Source organism: Salvelinus sp. IW2-2015, linkage group LG15 (genome assembly GCF_002910315.2).
Source record: "Salvelinus sp. IW2-2015 linkage group LG15, ASM291031v2, whole genome shotgun sequence".
In the NCBI taxonomy this organism is placed as follows: Eukaryota; Metazoa; Chordata; class Actinopteri; order Salmoniformes; family Salmonidae; genus Salvelinus; species Salvelinus sp. IW2-2015.
Genome location: NC_036855.1, coordinates 41,676,686 through 41,692,007, shown reverse-complemented (window position 1 = coordinate 41,692,007; position 15,322 = coordinate 41,676,686). Strand labels below are relative to the sequence as shown.

Here is a 15,322-nt window from a genome sequence, read left to right as displayed (position 1 = left end):
TTGTTCAGGGCCTGCTGTGGTGTGCTGATGTTTCATGTTGTACATGTGTGTATGAGATTGAGATCATCAACATATTTCCAGCTACTGCCAACATCCCAGCCTGCGATGTCTGCTAAGAAGATGAGAAGGTCCAGAAGAGTTCCTTGAGCCACGCCTTGTCAGCTCCTGCTAGTCTGAAAGGCTGTCTAGGTAGTGTACCTGTTGTTTGTGGCCGGTCACAAAACCGCAAAGCCATGCTGTGAGAGCAGGTCTAATCTCTCGTGGACAGACGCACATAACATAACTGGTATCGTAAAGTCTATCAACAGACTGTGGGATTTGACAACTGAAGAGGAACTTTGTTTCAGTGCGCACATTTTTATCACTGATCATTTGGACAAYTCACGATTTCGCATCTTTACATTTTGGAAGGGGAGGGGATATTGGCCCCCCTGGCTACCGCCTTGCTTCAACTCCTCATTCTAGTATATTTTCTAACACATCCCCCCCAGAACTGATTGGAGCATCTGATGCAATTATGCAAGATTTTAGTTCTGGGTTTCCGAGATTAGAGCAAGTCTAATCAAGTCAAAAAAAAATTTAAATGGCACCGGAGCAGACGGCAGACGTTTAACGTGCCCCCAACTGATTGAGTTTTTTTGTTTGTTTATCTGCATTGTTTGTAACTTGTGTTTTTACAAATTTTGTACATAATGTTGCCGCTACCATCTCTTATGACCAAAAATAACTTCCAGACATCAGGACTGCGATTACTCACCACGGACGAGCAGAATCTTTTTCTTCTTTCACAACTCTGACAAGCCCGAGGCGGAGGATATGTGGCTCCCTTGGGAACAGGCCCCGACCCCCGTGGTCTGCGCAAAGAGGAGGCGGAGAAAGAGAGGCCGGAGAGCGGGCTGCCTTCTGAGGAGTAGGAGGCGATCTAACAAACCTCCACTCCCCTCAATTCTGCTCGCAAACATGCAATCTTTGGACAATAAAATGGACGAATTATTGGGAAGATTAAACTACCAACGGAACATTAAAAACTGTAACATTATGCTTCATGGAGTCGTGGCTGAACGACGACAATATCAACATACAGCTGGCTGGTTATACGATCTACCGGCAGGATAGAACAGCGGCGTCTGGCAAGACAAGTGGCGGCGGTCTATGTATTTTTGTAAACAACAGCTGGTGCATGATATCTAAGGAAGTCTCAAGCTACTGCTCGCCTGAGGTTGAGTTCCTCATGATAAGCTGCAGACCACATTACCTACCGAGAGAGTTTTCAAATATATTCTTTGTAGCTGTTTACATACCACCACAGTCAGAGGCTGGCACTAAGATAGCATTGAATGAGCTGTATTCCGCCATAAGCAAACAAGAAAACGCTCACCCAGATGCGCAGCTCCTAGTAGGCGAGGACTTTAATGCAGGGAAACTTAAATCAGTTTTACCTAACTTCTATCAACATGTTAAATGTGCAACCAGAGGGAAAAGAACTCTGGACCACCGATACTCAACACACAGAGATGCATACAAAGCTCTCCCTCGCCCTCTATTTCGCAAATCTGACTATAATTCTATCCTCCTGATTCCGGCTTACAATAAATAATTAAAGCAGGAAGCACCAGTGACTAGATCAATAAAAAAGTGGTCAGATGAAGCAGATGCTAAGCTACAGGACTGTTTTGCTGGCACAGACTGGAATATGTTCCAGGATTCCTCCAATGAGGAGAACACCACATCTGTCATTGGCTTCATCAATAAGTGCATCAATGACGTCGTCCCCACAGTGACCGTACATACATACCCCAACCAGAAACCATGGATTACAGGCAGCATCCGCACTGAGCTTTCAAGCAAGCGGGACTCTAACCCGGAAGCTTATAAGAAATCCCACTATGCCCTCAGACGAACCATCAAACAAGCAAAGTGTCAATACAGGATTAAGACTGAATCCTACTACACCGGCTCTGACATTCGATGGATGTGGCAGGGCCTGCAAACCATTACAGACTACAAAGGGAAGCACAGCCGCGACCTGCCCAGTGACACGAGCCTACCGGCCGAGCTAAACCACTGTGCTCGCTTCGAGGCAAATAATACTGAAACATGCATGAGAGCACCAGCTGTACCGGACGACTGTGTGATCACCCTCTCCACAGCCGACGTGAGTAAGACCTTTAGACGGGTCAACATTCACAAGGCCAGATGGATTACCAGGACGTGTACTGCGAGCATGTGCTGACCAACTAGCAAGTGTCTTCACTGCCATTTTCAACCTCTCCCTGTCCGAGTCTGAAATACCAACATGTTTTAAGCAGACCACCATAGTGCCTGTGCCCAAGAACACTAAGGTAACCTGCCTAAATGACTACAGACCCATAGCACTCACGTCTGTAGCCATGAAGTGCTTTGAAAGGCTGGTCATGGCTCACATCAACACCATCCTCCCAGAAACCCTATACCCACGCCAATTTGCATACTGCCCCAACAGATCCACAGATGATGCAGTCTCTATTGCACTCCACACTCCCTTTCCCACATGGACAAAAGGAACACCTATGTGAGAATGCTTTTCATAGACTACAGCTCAGCGTTCAATACCATAGTGCCCTCAAAGCTCATCACTAAGCTAAGGCCCCTTGGACTAAACACCTCCCTCTGCAACTGGATCCTGGACTTCCTGATGGGCCATCCCCAGGTGGTAAGGGTAGGTAACAACACATCCGCCACGCTGATCCTCAACACGGGGTCCCCTCAGGGGTGCGTGCTCAGCCCCCTCCTGTACTCCCTGTTCACTCATGACTGCACGGACAGGCACAACTCCAACACCATCATTCAATTTGCTGATGACACAACAGTGGTAGGCCTGATCACCGACAACAACAAGATAGCCTACAGGGAGGAGGTCAGAGACCTGGCCGTGTGGTGCAAGGACAACAACGTGATCAAGACAAAGGAGATGATTGTGGACTACAGGAAAAAGAGGCCTGAGCACGCCCCCATTCTCATCGATGGGGCTGCAGTGGAGCAGGTTGAGAGCTTCAAGTTCCTTGGTGTCCACATCACCAACAAACTAACATGGTCCAAGCACACCATGACAGTCGTGAAGCGGGCACAACAAAACCTATTTCCCCTCAGGAGACTGATAAGATTTGGCATGGGTCCTCAGATCCTCAAAAGGTTCTATGGCTGCACCATCGAGAGCATCCTGACAGGTTGCATCACTGCCTGGTATGGCAACTGCTCGGCCTCCGACCGCAAGGCACTACAGAGGGTAGTGCGAACGGCCCAGTACATCACTGGGGTGAAACTTCCTGCCATCCAGGAACTCTATACCAGGCAGTGTCAGAGGAAGGCCCTAAAAATTGTCAAAGACTCCAGCCACCCTAGTCATAGACTGTTCTCTCTGCTACACAGCAAGTGGTACTGGGGCGCCAAATCTAAACAGCTTCTACCCCCAAGCCATAAGACTCCTGAACATCTAGTCATATGGCTACCCAGACTATTCGCATTGAACCCCCCCCCTCCTCCACACCACTGCCACTCTCTGTTGTCATCTATGCATAGTCACTTTAATGAATCAACTCTACCTACATGAACATACCACCTCAACTAACCGGTGTCCCCGCACATTGACTCTGTACTGGCACCCCCCTGTATATATTGTTAGTTTTTACTGCTCCTCTTTAATTACTTGTTACTTTATCTCTTATTCTTATCTGCATTTTTGGAAACTGCACTGTCGGTTAGGGGCTCGAAAGTAAGCATTTCACTGTAAGGTTGTATTCGGCGCATGTGACTAATAACATTTGATTTGAGGTTTGACACCCAGTTGGATAAGACGTTCAATGGCCGAAAGGGTGGTCGATTTTGCCAAAGGTCTTGAAGAAGTCTGTGGTAATGAGGAGGGTTGTGGTGGATGGGATGTCTGATTGCTTGTATAAACAGTTCAGGAATCTAACAATGCYTGGAATGCATATACATAAACACTTATGCACACCCCCACATACGCAGATTACACACACACACGGGCATGCATGCACATACCTTCTTAATCTTTTTTATGTCTGGGTCTTCATCCTCTTGGTTTACATGGTAAGGCCACATTCTCTCATTGGTTTTGTTTAGGGCAACGATCTGAGAGAGAATGAAAACACAGTAAACACAACTGAAGACTGCACTTCCTGATTAGGCTCCTTTTTTCATCAATGCTCATTAAGAAATGCTAGCGGCCATGACTGAAGGCAAATAAGAGTTGTCTTGGGTGTGGTTTGATGTGGGTGTTCATTGGTTATGTCTTTGCCATTCAAGTAGTGAGTACAGTGATGTAAGCTAAGATAGCTTTGCTATGGAGAGAACAAAGTTTTAAAATTGAGGACTTCTCCCGGTCTGACTGCCTCGCCATCTCCAGATGGTCAGCTAATTCAGTGTTGTGTTTAGCCAAGCAGACAGCAGCTAGGTAGCATAGCTTGGTGATAGGATAGCCAGCTGCAGCTATCTAGATGATTTCTCTGTCAAATCAGTTACTACAAGATAGCAAGAGCAATTGTTTGGAATGTATTTCATAAGACACTCGTTCTACATCACCTTGCTACGAAAGTACCTTGCAACTTAGTTTCATCACATCCCGGTCTTTAGTCAGCTCAGCTGTCCTACAACACAATATTCTGTAATTGGCTAGTTTTGTCTCGTCTCTCCTTATCTTTCCCGGGAGATAAATCCCAYAACTAATATCCCTACAGGTGTAGGCTACATATGAACATTGCACAAACATCGGCCAGCTTGAGTGTACATACATATATTTTTTAATATTTTTATTATCGATGATGTGTTCATGTTAGAAAGACAACATTTTCTGCTGTAAATATATTGATGTGCTTATAAAGACAGTTTGCCTATACGTTGCCTAACAAATCAAAATCAATTATGTGTAGAGTACAACTTCAGCTGTCTAACCAGAACTAGAATGGCATTTCTATTTTTATGGTCTATTTGCAGAAATCGAAGGATTTGGCTGTCTTACACACTCATATGCACAGTTCTATGGTTGAGGATGTCTTCAAGTCTCCAGTGAGGTCCCTTTCGTCTATGTAATGCATGACAGGTTATGGACATGTGCAGTTAAGTGGCAGAAGGGGTGGAGTGGATATGACAGAGTTTGCCTCATGGGTCCAGCAGGCATATTTCAATAACTACAGGCAAATGTGAGATGCATGAGGATGGCACTCTTCTCATACTGAGTAGCTTACAGAGTAATATGAGAAAAATGCTGAACTAATGTAGATATTCTAAACTAAGTGTTATATCATTAAAGTGTAACAGTTCCATGTATATACTGTATAATAAACCTCTTACACAATCCTTTTGGAGCAGTGTTCTGCAATATAACAATGTGCAAATATTATACTTGCTTTTCATCTTTTGTCATTCACAACCGATACAGATACTGTACCTATCAACATTTTGTCTGGTGGCCCTGGACCTACCTTGCCAAACATGTCAGTCATCATACCTTCCTGTATGGTGTCCCATATCTCCCCCCCATCGATAGTACCATTCAAATCAATAATAACAAAAGACAATAAAAGTAATAGAGGTGTCTTGTATAATTTTAATGCGGAGTACAAGGTATTTCCCAATTCAGACATCAGTATAAACCTGTCTTTCAGTCAGAGGACTCCATGACCAAAGCTTATCACTTGTCCTCCATCTGTAGAAAAACGAAGTAGAGTTGATGAGTGATAAATGGTGGTGTTTTCTTGTCCGTATATTCAGTTTATTGTCTGTCTGTAAATTATGTTTATTGTGGCAGCACTATTTCACAGAGTCAAATTCCTGTACATGCAAATGTATTTGGCGAATAAAGGTGATTCTGATATTACTAAACACTTGTGATGTACTATCTTATTAGTAATCACCTTTTGTCCCTTCTGAGGTGTTTGCCAGTGTCAGTAGATCAGCTCCAGGCCCCTCTCGTCACAGATACCGGTCATGAAGGAGCATGACATACGGATCCGACCCAGCTCCTATCACAGAGACAGAGAGGGAGGGAGGGAGAGAGAGAGAGAAAGACTCACCATACAGTCATGGAAAACAACAGTAAATACATGGTTGAGCATAGCCAATCAGAGATTAGGATTCACAGCTAATTCAATGCCATTATTTTACTGACTGGTTGGCATTACTCACCCTGGCCCAGGAGTTGTCCATTGTGGCACCATGGATGGGGGGCACCTCCTTACAACATACACGACACAGCACTGATTACATTATCAATTGTGGTTATGTCCTCCATTACTCTGAAACGTGACTGGTGTCTGGCCACTGCTTCCTTATCTGTCATCATTATTTTTGCCCTAGAAAATATGAAATATTGTTGTTGCTTAATGACATCTTTTTGGGGGTTAGCTGAAGCCCTCACATGCTAGCTAGCTAATATGGTTGATTATTTATCAGGGATCTTACAGTAGCTAGCCAGTTTGAGTTGAAACATTATTGAAAGCAATCTGGCAACATGCATCAAACATGCAGTCAGGTTTGCAAGTAACGTTAGCTAGCAGAGATGAAACCTTCAGGTGCAACGTTAACTATGCAAATCTTCCTTTCACATTACAGGTTAGAGAGAGGCTATGTATTTAGCTAGTTACATCACAGTATCATAGCCTAGCATCATATTGGCACAGCCTGTCAAATAATGACATCTAGCTAGCTAGCTATAAACAGAATTTACTTACCAACAACACACCATTCTCAGGTTTGACGGTTGACAGCCTAAATAGAAGCTAGTCGGGGGTAATCCAAATCTTCGCAATCTGCCCAAGATTGTTGAACCACTTTTATGAAAGCCTATTTTCACTTGGGTAGCTATTTCTGAGCAAGGGCAAGCACTAAGCACACGTCTTGTCTGGGGAAGACATTCCAGTGGGCGAGTTCATTTTTGAGTTTTAATTTTCTTTCTTGCTTGCCTTTTCCCAACAATGCAGTATTCCATATCAGTAGTACTATTAAAAAAATCTACAAAAAAGTCAAGCAGAACAAAACACGAGAAATAGACAATAAGAAGTACACAAGAAAGTATGTAAGCTATATAAAGGGTCAGTTCCAGGGTCAGTGCCAATACTATATTTACAATGTTCAGGGATACTGGAGTGGTAGGGTTAGCTATGTATGGGCGTAAAGTGACTAGGCATCAGGATATATAATAAACAGAGTAGCAGCAGTGTATATGATGATTGTATGTTAGTGTGTGCGTGTGTGTATGTAGAGTAAGGTGACCAGATTTCTGAAATGAAAACCGGGGACATTATGTCAATATATAATTAAAATAGCCAATGTTATATTATCTATGAAATAAAAAAGGGGGACAATTCCGGTTTCATGTATTTAGTCTAAAAGGCACACTGTGATACAGAGAAAACAACTATATTACAGAAACGCTACAGACAGAACTGTCCGAACTGAACAGCCATTCAGTAGTCCTGGTAGAATAAGAGCAGAAGAGAACATGAGCAAAATTGAAAAAACAGACAATAGTATATGTGAAATACTTAACATAATAAAGAAATAAGATGCTGATGAGATTGGTAACTACATAATATACTTACACCAACCTAATCTATACATTTCTCAGAAGAATGTATCAGGATTGCTCTGTCTTTGGCCAGCTTCTCCATGAACTCCTGGCAGGGGAGGTTGAAGTTTGTCTTCACAATAACCATGGCCTTGATGGTAGGAAAAGTGAACCTACTTCTTGCTGCTGTCCATAGATCATTAATTTGGGAGAACACTCTCTCGACTGGTGCATTACTTCCAGGTAAGCACATGACAACAGACGCTAATCTAGCCAGGTTAGTGTGTGGGATGTCATTCTCTTTGAAGTGGGTAACCACCGTGCTCCATCTCTGACTAAGCGGTGTCTCAGATGTTTTCCATTCTTCAAGCGATCCCCCTTTAGGAACTCTTGCAGGCCAGTAACCTCGTCACACAATGCGTCCTCATTGATGGTCACATTGGGGCATTTTTCCTGCAGTGTGCCTGCTGCCTTCTGGATCTCTTCACGCAGAGGTTGCCTTTTTAAAAGGAGACAATGTAATCTTTTAGATTATCTGTGTGCTTTCCCCATGCTTGAAAGTAGTTCACAGCCATAGTGAAGAATGATTGTGATGTTTTGAGAAAGCTCTCTTTAGACATGGCTCCAATTTCCTCTGGCTCTCTCAGAAGTCCTCTGACCAAAACTGGATTGAAGTTGTCATCACGTCTTACAGTGAATTTTTCCTCAACGTTTCTCAGAATTGCAGCGGACTCCACAGCACCGTGGTCCTGGCCTCCAAGCATCTTGATCATGTCACTGAATACGGTCAAGTGTCCATGGACAAAGGCTAGCCAAAGTTCAGTCAGTGGATCTTCGAACATTGTTCACAGGACAACAGGGCTTTTGTCTTCAGAAATAAAAAAGGATTTCAACGGCACATACATTTTCAGCACTCTTTCTAGAGCAGGGAGCATGGACATCCAGCGAACATTGCTGTGTCCTAAAATGTTATGGTACTCCTGGCCAACAAACTCACAAAAGCCCTTCAGTCTTTCTACTCGGATGGTGAAAATATGAACATATCCAAATATCTTTGTGAGCAGGCACTCAACATCATATCCAAAGCTGTTTTGGCCATGTTATGAATGATGTGGGCAGGACAACCTAAGCCAATCACCTCCCGCTGCAAAGCATTTCTAACTTTGGTATGGACATTGACCCTCCCCAGCCTATTCAGTCCTCCAAAGTTGGTATTTGTTGTCGGCAGAGGGGGGGGGGGGGGGGGAAACAATACAAATAGTCCGGGTAGCCATTTGGTTACTTGTTCAGGAGTCTTATGGCTTGGGGGTAAAAACTGTTGAGAAACCTTTTTGTCCTAGACTTGGCACTCCGGTACCGCTTGCCATGCGGTAGTAGAGAGAACAGTCTGTGGCTGGGTTCTTGGACAATTTTTAGGGCCTTCCTCTGACACCGCCTAGTGTAGAGGTCCTTGATGGCAGGCAGCTTTGCCCCAGTGATGTACTGGGCTGTAGGCACTACCCTCTGTAGTGCCTTGCGGTCGGAGGCCGAGCAATTGCCGTACCAGGCAGTGATGCAACCGGTCAGGATGCAACAGGTCAACATACAAGGCTGCGGGCATGTGCTGACCAACTGGCAGGTGTCTTCACTGACATTTTCAACATGTCCCTGATTGAGTCTGTAAAACCAACATGTTTCAAGCAGACTACCATAGTCCCTGTGCCCAAGAACACAAAGGCAACCTGCCTAAATGACTACAGACCTGTAGCACTCACGTCCGTAGCCATGAACTGCTTGCCTCGAAGCGAGCATAGAAGTGTCACTGGGCAGATCGTGGCTGTGCTTCCCTTTGTAGTCTGTAATAGTTTGCAAGCTCTGCCACATCCGACGAGCGTCGGAGCCGGTGTAGTATGATTCAATCTTAGCCCTGTATTGACGCTTTGCCTATTTGATGGTTCGTCGCAGGGCATAGCGGGATTTCTTGGAAGCTTCCGGGTTAGAGTCCCGCACCTTGAAAGCGGCTGCTCTACCCTTTAGCTCAGTGCAAATGTTGCCTGTAATCCATGGTTTCTGGTTGGGGTATGTACGTACAGTCACTGTGGGGACGACGTCCTCAATGCACTTACTGATAAAGCCAGTGACTGATGTGGTGTATTCCTCAATGTCATCGGAAGAATCCCGGAACATGTTCCAGTCTGTGATAGCAAAACAGTCCTGTAGTTTAGCATCTGCTTCATCTGACCACTTTTTTATAGACCGAGTCACTGGTGCTTCCTGCTTTAATTTTTGCTTGTAAGCAGGAATCAGGAGGATAGAGTTGTGGTCAGATTTACCAAATGGAGGGCGAAGGAGAGCTTTGTACGCGTCTCTGTGTGTGGAGTACAGGTAATCTAGAATTTTTCCCACTCTGGTTGCACATTTAACATGTTGATAGAGATTTGATAGAAGTGATTTAAGTTTCCCTGCATTAAAGTCTCCGGCCACTAGGAGCGCCGCCTCTGAGTGAGTGTTTTCCTGTTTGCTTATTTCCTTATACAACTGACTGAGTGCGGTCTTAGCGCCAGCATCTGTTTGTGGTGGTAAATAAACAGCCACGAAAAGTAAAGCTGAGACCTCTCTAGGCAAGTAGTGTGGCCTGCAATTTATCCCAATATACTCTACTTCAGGCGAGCAAAATCTAGAGACTTCCTTAGATTTCGTGCACCAGCTGTTGATTATAAATATGCAGACCGCCCTCCCCTCGTCTTACCGAAGTATGCTGTTCTATTCTGCCGGTGCAGCGTATATCCCGCTAGCTGAATATTCATGTCGTCATTCAGCCACGATTCCGTGAAACATAGGATATTACAGTTTTTGATGTCCCGTTGGTAGGATATTCGTGATCGTACCTCATCTAATTTATTGTCCAATGATTGCACGTTGGCGAGTAGTATTGACGGTAACGGCAGCTTTCCTACTCGCCTTCTGCGTGTCCTGACAAGGCATCCGGCTCTTTGTCCTCTGTACCTGCGTCGCTTCTTCTTGCGAATAACTGGGATATCGGCCCTGTCGGGTGTTTGGAGAATATCGTGTGAGTCCTGCTTGTTGTCTAATCCGAGGTGAGTGATCGCTGTCCTGATATCCAGAAGCTCTTTTCTGCCGTAAGATATGGTTGCAGAAACATTATGTACAAAATAATTTACAAATATCGCGAAAAAAGACACATAATAACACAATTAGTTGGGCGCCCGTAAAACTGCTGCCATTCCTTCCGGCGCCATTTTGGAGATCAGTGATGGTGAGGGCCACACAGTCGTGGGGGAACAGGAAGTACAGGAGGGGACTAAGGAGGGGGTACACCGCTGTGGGGCCCTCCATGTTGAGGGTCAGTGTGGCGGAGGTGACCCTCACCAACTGAGGTTGGCCTGTCTCAAAGTCCAGCATCCAGTTGCAAAAGGAGGTGTTCAGTTCCAGAGTCCCAAGATTGGAGGTGACTATGTTTAAAAAAAATATATATATTTCACCTTTATTTAACCAGGTAGGCAAGTTGAGAACAAGTTCTCATTTACAATTGCGACCTGGCCAAGACAAAGCAAAGCAGACACATACAACAACACAAAGTTACACATGGAGTAAAACAAACATACAGTCAATAAAACAGTAGAAAAATAAGTCTATATACAGTGTGAGCAAATGAGGTGAGATAAGGGAGGTAAAGGCAAAAAAGGCCATGGTGGCGAGGTAAATACAATATAGCAAGTAAAACACGAATGGTAGATTTGGTAGATCACCACCTCAAGCTGAACCTCGGCAAGACGGAGCTGCTCTTCCTCCCGGGGAAGGACTGCCCGTTCCATGATCTCGCCATCACGGTTGACAACTCCATTGTGTCCTCCTGTAAGAGCAATAATTAAAGGAGAGGCAGTTTAATCTGTTGAGCCATTTATGCTAATGCGAAAACAGCACCCCCTGTATTGACAAGAAGTTTATTAAACTTTAACTTTTAAACTTGAACTGAGTAAAAACTCTAAATATGTGATTGCACAGTAATGTTCACTTGTTTGAGGTTGAGGGTGATACTTGGTGGTGTCCCATCTTTTCCACAAGTTCATCAATGTTCGGGGTAAGGCTCTGAGCTGAGGAAATCCTCAGAATTGAGTGGAGGTGTTCAGACGAGTAAGTCGACTTCTGTGTGATGTTTTGTTCAGGTCATCAAAGAAAACAGTTGTTCACACAGGTATGTGCTGCCAAACATAGACAACGTTGAGCAGCCTGGATGCGCAGCTGGGGCATTGTGTCGGGGAGGAAACGGGCGAACTCCGCAGCACCCACTGCCGCATATTTGCCCTCAGTGCATCATTGCATTGGAGGTCAATCAACTCCATTTGGAGGTTTGGTGGTGAGCTTTCCACGTCAACAGCAAATGGGTTACCGAGCAGTTCCAACCTGCTTTTTTGTGCTTCAAAGTCAGCAAATCGGCGTCGAAAGTCAGCGGCAAGCATACCTATTTTATCAGCCAACTGTGCGCTCGGGAACGCACTGGTAGAGAGCTTCTCTTTCATGGTCTGGCAGCTGGGAAAGTGGCTTAAATTTTCTTTCCGCTCTGCGTCTCCCACAGAGTCAGTTTGGTTTTAAATGCCTTCACTGTACTGTACATATCAGAGATGACATGATCCCGACCCTGCAGCTGCAAGTTCATTGCATTCAGATGACTCGTAATGTCACACAGAAAAGCCATTCACACAGAAACATTTCGTCTCGGAGTTGTGTTGTGTCTTTCCCTTTGCGTCCAAGAACAGACCATCTCCTCACGAAGCTCAAACATCTTTGAAGCACCTTTCCCTGGCTTAGCCATCGCACCTCTGTGTGATAAGGCAAATCACCATGCTCCGTTTCTAACTCCGTCAGAAATGCCTTGAACTGGCGGTGATTCAAACCTTTGGCTCTGATAAAGTTAACTGTGCGCGTGATGATGCTCATTACATGCTCCATTTTCAAGGCTTTACCGCACAACGCTTCCTGGTGTATGAACAATGATAAGCTGTCAGCTCACCGTCGCGTTTTCTCTTGCATCTTTTCCCGTATCTTCGCCACCAGTCCGCTCCTGTGTCCACACATCGCAGGTGCTCCGTCGGTGTGTCAAACCCACGAGTTTTTCCAAGGCAGCTCCATCTCATTTACACATCTTGACACCTCTTCATACAAATCATGCCCCGTATTGTGCCATGCATAGGACGTAAAGCCAAAAATCCTCTGTCACGCTTAGGCTGGAGTCCACTCCGCGGATGAAAATGACAACTGGGCAATGTCAGAAATGTCGGTGCTCTCATCCACAGCCAAGGAATATGCAATGAAATCTTTTCCCTTTTTCACAAGCTGCTCTTTTAGATTGATGGACAACTGGTCTACTCTCTCGGCAATGGTGTTTCTGCTCAGACTCACATTTAAAAAGAGTTGCCTTTTTTCTGGGCAAACTTCGTCACAAACTTTAATCATGCAGTTTTTGATGAAATCCCCCTCCGTAAATGGCCGGGCTGATTTAGCGATCTCTTCTGCCAAAATAAAACTGGCCTTGACAGCAGCCTGGCCTTGTGATTTGGCTTTTTTGAACAGAGCCTGTCGAGATTTGAGGCCTCGTTTTAATTCCTCTGCCTTTGTAGCCTTTGTTCCATGCATATTCTTGTTTTGTCCGCGTGTTTCGTTTCATAATGTCGTCTCAGATTATACTCTTTCAGTACCGCACACTTTCTCCACACAGAAGACACACAGGTTTTCCAGCTACCTCCGTGAACATATACTCCGACTCCCACCTTGTTTGAAACCCCGGTTCTCAGTGTCCACCTTCCGTTTTGCCATTTTTGATGGGTATCTGAAAGTTAATTTTACTGTGATGCTGACGACTGCTGTGCCAATAAATATTGAAATGAAGCAGCCTACTGCTCGGTGCGTCACCGTTGCATTGTGGGAAATGTAGTATTGGTGCGTGTAAAAGATCTGCGGGCTGCCGGCTTGCTGCGGTCTGCGGGCCGGTTCTAATAATAAATCAAGATCATCCCAGGGGCCGTAAAAAACCTTCTCGCGGGCCGGATGTGGCCCGCGGCCTTGACTCTGACATATGTGCTCTAGACGATCTTCAATGCCATACAACTCTCCTTCCGTGGCCTCCAACTGCTCTTAAATACAAGTAAAACTAAATGCATGCTCTTCAACCGATCGCTGCCTGCACCTACCGCCCGTCCAGCATCACTACTCTGGACGGTTTCTGACTTAGAATATTGGACAACTACAAATACCTAGGTGTCTGGTTAGACTGTAAACTCTCCTTCCAGACTCACATCAAACATTCCAATCCAAAGTTAAATCTAGAATTGGCTTCCTATTTCGCAAACAAAGCATCCTTCACTCATGCTGCCAAACATACCCTCGTAAAACTGACCATCCTACCGATCCTCGACATCGGCAAAGTCATTTACAAAATAGCCTCCAATAACCTACTCAATAAATTGGATGCAGTCTATCACAGTGCCATCCGTTTTGTCACCAAAGCCCCATATACTACCCACCACTGCGACCTGTACACTCTCTTGGCTGGCCTCGCTTCATACTCGTCGCCAAACCCACTGGCTCCAGGTCATCTACAAGACCCTGCTAGGTAAAGTCCCCCCTTATCTCAGTTCGCTGGTCACCATAGCAGCACCCACCTGTAGCACGCGCTCCAGCAGGTATATCTCTCTGGTCACCCCCAATGCCAATTCTTCCTTTGGCCGCCTCTCCTTCAGTTCTCTGCTGCCAATGACTGGAACGAACTACAACAATCTCTGAAACACTTATCTCCCTCACTAGCTTTTAGCACCAGCTGTCAGAGCAGCTCACATATTACTGCACCTGTACATAGCCCATCTATAATTTAGCCCAAACAAACTACCCTCTTCCCCTACTGTATTTATTTATTTATTTTGCTCCTTTGCACCCCATTATTTCTATTTCTACTTGCACATTCTTCCACTGCAAATCTACATTTACATTTACATTTAAGTCATTTAGCAGACGCTCTTATCCAGAGCGACTTACAAATTGGTGCATTCACCTTATGATATCCAGTGGAACAACCACTCTTACAATAGTGCATCTAACTCTTTTAAGGGGGGGGGGGGTTAGAAGGATTACTTTATCCTATCCTAGGTATTCCTTAAAGAGGTGGGCTTTCAGGTGTCTCCGGAAGGTGGTGATTGACTCCGCTGACCTGGCGTCGTGAGGGAGTTTGTTCCACCATTGGGGTGCCAGAGCAGCGAACAGTTTTGACTGGGCTGAGCGGGAACTGTACTTCCTCAGAGGTAGGGAGGCGAGCAGGCCAGAGGTGGATGAACGTAGTGCCCTTGTTTGGGTGTAGGGCCTGATCAGAGCCTGAAGGTACGGAGGTGCCGTTCCCCTCACAGCTCCGTAGGCAAGGACCATGGTCTTGTAGCGGATGCGAGCTTCAACTGGAAGCCAGTGGAGAGAGCGGAGGAGCGGGGTGACGTGAGAGAACTTGGGAAAGTTGAACACCAGACGGGCTGCGGCGTTCTGGATGAGTTGTAGGGGTTTAATGGCACAGGCAGGGAGCCCAGCCAACAGCGAGTTGCAGTAATCCAGACGGGAGATGACAAGTGCCTGGATTAGGACCTGCGCCGCTTCCTGCGTGAGCAGGGTCGTACTCTGCGAATGTTGTAGAGCATGAACCTACAGGAACGGGTCACCGCCTTGAGTTAGTTGAGAACGACAGGGTGTTGTCCAGGATCACGCCAAGGTTCTTAGCACTCTGGG

The 15,322-nt window shown here is 45.5% G+C and overlaps 1 protein-coding gene and 1 long non-coding RNA gene across 4 annotated transcripts in view; both read right to left on the bottom strand.

The window, feature by feature from the left end:
- The window catches only part of rasgrf2b (Ras protein-specific guanine nucleotide-releasing factor 2b), a 221,700-nt gene that overhangs the window by 139,906 nt on the left and 66,472 nt on the right, over positions 1 to 15,322 (bottom strand). For all 3 annotated transcript variants that reach the window (XM_024001934.2, XM_024001935.2, XM_024001936.2), the window contains exon 4: positions 4,039 to 4,128. In XM_024001934.2, the coding sequence (XP_023857702.1) occupies positions 4,039 to 4,128 (90 nt within the window). The remainder of the gene's footprint in view (positions 1 to 4,038; positions 4,129 to 15,322) is intronic.
- LOC111974267 (uncharacterized) lies at positions 5,583 to 8,708 on the bottom strand. The gene is made up of 4 exons (XR_002878690.3): positions 6,726 to 8,708; positions 6,181 to 6,347; positions 5,910 to 6,017; positions 5,583 to 5,701 (listed from the first exon to the last, which is right to left on the bottom strand). It is a non-coding gene; the product is annotated as an uncharacterized lncRNA (long non-coding RNA).